At 38.5% G+C, this 5,468-nt stretch overlaps 1 protein-coding gene across 1 annotated transcript; it reads left to right on the forward strand.

Moving 5' to 3' along the window:
* The first annotated feature begins 1,408 nt into the window (after positions 1 to 1,408).
* On the forward strand, positions 1,409 to 4,775 carry LOC115212110. The gene is made up of 2 exons (XM_029780951.1): positions 1,409 to 1,796; positions 4,768 to 4,775. The coding sequence occupies exons 1-2, from the start codon at positions 1,409 to 1,411 to the stop codon at positions 4,773 to 4,775; spliced, it is 396 nt and encodes a 131-aa protein (XP_029636811.1).
* The last annotated feature ends 693 nt before the right edge of the window (positions 4,776 to 5,468 follow it).

The raw sequence follows: 5,468 nt of genomic DNA on the forward strand, positions 1-5,468 counted from the left end.
CCCTAATAATTATAATTTTATTAATAAATATATATCATCATCCTCATCATCGTTTAATGTCTGCTTTCCATGCTAGCATAGTTTGGACAATTTGACTGAGGACTGGCGAACCAGATGGCAGCACCAGACTCCATATATATATATGTATATCACCTTGACTGACCAGTCTGTCGGGCGTCCTACATTCATACATATATATATATATATATATACATGCATACACACACATATATATACATATATACACACATACATAGTAGCTGCTTTCTCATATATGAGCAAAACTATTGCTAGAAAGAATCATTGATGATGCAATGTGAGGCCTTTGTATGACTCTTGAGCCCAGACAAAGATGTACACATTTTATTACATAATGCACACACCTGTGCTGGCTGACAGAAAGAACAGGTGCCCCAGTATGAAGTCTTTTGACAAGCCTTTTCAAATCTCCAACTGAAAGGCACACCTTTCCACAGGTTGCACATATTCTGTTGTGAACAATAGCCACATGACAATTTACAAGGGGTTGATTCCTGTGAATTCTCTGATGGTTGACCAGGCCTGCATGACTCAAGTCATGGGTTTTGAAGCTTTTGCTTTCATCTTTGGCAAATGGTATTTTTACCCTTCTTTTATTCAAATATTTAATATTATACCTATTAAGGTAGAAGTCTTGCTAACCTCCTCATTATTAGTTTTTAACAGTAATAATACTTTCATATAGTTGCTTATATATATATATATATATCACGTGATCACGTGACCGACCAGACCATCAGATGTTGTTACACATCGCTGGTCACAATGCGTTTGCATTGTTTTAGCCTTCGAATGACGCCACCCCGCTGGCTAAGCGAGCAGGCCAACAGAAGAAAGAGTGGTGAAAGAGTACAGCAGGGATCACCACCCCCTGCCGGAGCGTTGTGAAGCTTTTAGGTGTTTTCGCTCAATAAACACTCACAACACCCGGTCTTGGAATTGAAACCGCGATCCTGCGACCGCGAGTCCGCTGCCCTAACCACTGGGCCATTGCGCCTCCACACACACACACACACACACACACATATATATATATATATATATATATGTGTGTGTGTGTATGTATGTATGTATGTATATGTATCAAATTGCTGGATCAGGTCATGAAAATTACAGAGAGAGAGTCATATCTCAACTAATTAGGGATAGAATTAAACTAGATGAGATGCAGTTTGGTCTTGTTCCTGGATAAGTACCACAGATGCCATCTTCATAGTGAGACAGTTGCAAGAAAAGTATTTGGCCAAAAGTAAGCCATTGTGCCTTCATTGATCTGGAGAAAGCTTTCGACAGGGTCCCCTACTCTCTTATCTGGTGGTCTCTAAGGAAGCTAGGAGTATAAGAATGGCTTGTTAGAGTAGTTCAAGCCATGTACAGCGATGTTGGCAGTAAGGTGAGAGTTGGCCTTGAAAACAGTGATGAATTTAACATACAAGTTAGAATACACCAGGGATCAGTTCTTATTCCACTCTTATTCATCAGAGTTCTCCAGGCCATAACAGACAAATTCAAAACTGGATACCCATGGAAACTACTATATGCTGATGATCTTGCTCTTATTGCAAACTCTGAAGCAGAATTGGAAAAGAAGTTCCAGGTTTGGAAGCAAAACCCGGAACCAAAGATCTTTAATGTTAACTTAGCTAAGACTAAAGTTGTTAGTGCAAGAAGAGATAATTCTCTCATTCCAGCTGATAAATGGCCCTGTTCAATATGTAGAAAAGGCATGGGGTGTAACTCCATTTGCTGCACCAAGTGTAAGCTATAGACACATAAAAGACACAGTGGACTCATAGGAAAGTTATCAGATAAGGTTGCTTTCATGTGTGGCAGATGTTCAGGAACAGTAAGTACTAAGAGCATGAGGGACTTAAACTCTCTCAAATGCCCAGGAGACTCTCTTGAGGTAGTTTCTGCTATTTAGGTGACCAAATTAGTAACAGTGGTGGATTCTCTGAAAGTATTCTTAAGAATAAGATGGAGGAAGTTCAGAGAACTGCTACCTCTATTGGCAGCAAAAGGACTCTCTCTCAGAGTGAAAGGTAGATTGTGTGATGCTTGTGTGAGAATGGCTATGTTACATGGTAGTGAGACATGGACACTGATTGTGGAGGGCATGTGTAGGCTGGAGAGAAATGAAGGTAGTATTCTCTGTTGGCTTTGCAATGTCAGTGTGCATGACTAACAGAATACGACAGTGTTGAGAGAAAAGTTAGGCACAAGAGGGATTAAACATAGTATGCAGGAGAGGAGAATGAACTGATTTGTACATGTGATATATATGAGTGAAGACAGCTGTATACAGAAGTGCCTGTCACTGAAAGTGGATGGTACTTGTGGAAGAAGAAGACCCAGGAAGACATGGGATGAAGTGGTGAGGAATGAACTTAGGATGTTGGGGTTAATAAAGAAAATTACAGTGGACCGAGATGTTTGACAATATGAGATTCTAGAGATGACTCGTCCATGAAACTGAGTGTTAGAATAGTTGTGTTGCATCCACAACAACACACTTTTCCCCTACTCTACCCTAAGAAACCAAACTACAACTCCTCTTCCAACTGCATCTTTTTCTTCCTCACATTTCCTCTTCATAAATTATGATTGTTTTCCAATCTCCTTTCTTGCCCTCACTGTTCTGCTCACTGCATCATTGCTCCCCATACCCCCAACACCCACACCCTATTTTCTACCCAGGTTCCACACTCATATTCTTGTTACTTGTGAGTTTACCCTAGCACTGCATCTTTCTTCTGCCCTCTCTTCCACTTTTGCTGTTTCCTACTCTCTCTCTCTCTCTCTCTTGCCTTTGGTCACTCTCTCTCTCTCCTCTTGTTTTTCCTCTGACTAGGTAACTAAGTATCTCTTTTACATCAGCACACTTGTTTCTGGCCTCTTTCTTGTACCTCTCTCTCACTGCATAACCACGTACCTCCTCTATAGCAGGACACTTATTTCTGCCTTGCTATTTCTCTGTTACACTCTAACCTTTCATCATCTGATACTGGATCACCTCCTCTAATGCCCACCTGTTGTGGCGAGACACCTGCTTCTGTCTCTCTGTCTCTTTGTCAGACTCTAGCCTTTCATCCTCTGACACAAATTCCCCTTCTCAAATGCCCTGCCACTCCCATAATTCCTTGTCTTGCAAGTTACTTGGTTACCCTGCCAGTACTGGTGCCATGTTAAAAGCATCCAGCTGTAAAAATCATGCTGACACTAACCTCGCCTGTGGTAGTGCCACGTAAAAAGCACTGAGTCTACTCAACAGAGTGGTTGATGTTAGGAAGGGCATCCAGATGTAAAATCTCTGTCAAAATAGACACAGTAGCCTAGGGTTGTTTTTCTACCTAGCTGGTTCCTATCAACCGTCCTACCCATGCATGCATGGAAGATAGATGTTAAACGATGATGATGATGTACACACACACACACACACATGCATGTCAATATGATAATTTTCTCACCATATTGATCATAATTTTTATGTATATGCATTTCTATGCACACAGAAACACAATCATACATCATACACTTTCACACTTACAGGTACATAATCAGCTAGGTAAAAAGTGCACATACTTAAATATGATTTATATGATGGAGAGGAAATTATATACTCACATACATGACATGGGGGTCATAAAAACAGTGCTTAATTCTGGCTTTAGAAGTGATATGTATATAAGCTGTTAATATATCAGAGAATTGAAAATCAAACCCTTATAAGTAACATTTTGGTGGTTACCACTATTTACTTTGTGAATATTTATATGCAAATTAAGTGTTGTAACCACTGATACAAGAAATCAGTTCATCAAGTTCATAGCCATGTCTGTGCCTTATTTAATAATTTTACTTATCTTACTGGACACAGAGAGATAAGGCTGTGTGGTTAAGAATTCACAATGCAACCATGAGAGAGAAAGTTACACAGTATATGAAGACCAAACTAATGGGTCATGAGACTTCTGGCACTCACATTAATGCCTTATGTGAAAACAAATACTTCTAAGCAAGTATGTTAATTTGTTGCTGTTGTTTTGTCCCTGTCAGCCTGATCAAACAGACCTCTGAACAAGGGTATTCTAACCATGGCCATCCCATCTTCTTAGGAAAATGGGAGATATGTCTCATGTGTATCACTATCTAATGTGTCCTTTCTTTCCTAAAGATGGCAAAGTGTAATTTGTAGATCTGGCTAATATTTATATGAAGTGACTACATAAAGGCACTCTCATTAGCTTGGTTAGATCAGTGTTTATAATTTTTTTGTTAATAAGTTATTCCTTAGAGAGTGTTTGGAGAATTGTGAGGTGCCAAGAGGTACACTTACAGTAAGCAGGATCACTCTGAAAATCACTGAGTTACAATATATTTTATCCATTCCCTATAGCAAGAATTTATTGAATAGTAAAATACTAAATTTATTGACTATTCAGGGTCTCAGAAATTTAGCAACACTGGGATCAAGATAATCTGTTATGTTAAATAAATAAATTCTTAGTGAAATTAATTACATTTTATATTATTTAAGACTATTGCTAAATTACAATCAGTTTTGGAAGGTTGGAATTACAGAATAAAGATACAATGGTGAGTCAAAAAGTAATGCAATTTTTATTGTAAGAGGTGCATTTTTCAATGCATTTATTTGATATTTGGTACAGCTATAAAGGCACATATACTCTTGATATTTAATTATCTAATTTTGTTTCTTTTTTCCAGATGTATAAATAAATAAGCTGATATCAGAATGGCTGCCCTGCTGGAAGTCTGTCAGAAAGAAAGAGCGGTTATTGAGTCCTTTGATGCCAAAAATGTTTAAAAACATACAGCTTTAGACTACAGCAATATGTGGAGATGGGCTCACCATCTGAATGAGAATTCAACAAACCAAAAGAATTGGGAAATTCATGCTTAGCAGATATGTCTTGTGGCTGTATGTCAACTTCTGTCAACCCTGCCAACAAAGAAAAAGCAGATGCTTTAATTAGAACTAATAGGCACATAACCATTGATGAGCTGGCCTCAAAGCTTGGAGTTAGCCATAATAGTACTCACAACATTATCGAGTCATTTGGATATTCAAAAGTGTGTGCCTGCTGGGTACCAAAACAATTGACAAATGAGCACAGAATTGAAAGGGTTAACTGTTGCCCTGAATTTCTTGAACTCAGTGAAAGAGACAAAACCTTTCAAAGGCTCATAACTGGTAATGAAACTTGGATTCATCATTATGAACCAGAATCAAAAAGACAATTGATGAAATGTAGAAGTGAAAACTGCTGTAAGGAATTGGCTATGTCAGCAGCCAGCTGAATATTATAAAGCTGCAATACATGCCCTCGTTCATAGGTGGAATACTGCCATTGAAAGAAGTGGTAACTATATTGAGAAGTAGAGACGTGAACTAGTGATGTATAGCT

The sequence above is a fragment of the Octopus sinensis genome, linkage group LG5, assembly GCF_006345805.1.
Source record: "Octopus sinensis linkage group LG5, ASM634580v1, whole genome shotgun sequence".
In the NCBI taxonomy this organism is placed as follows: domain Eukaryota; kingdom Metazoa; phylum Mollusca; class Cephalopoda; order Octopoda; family Octopodidae; genus Octopus; species Octopus sinensis.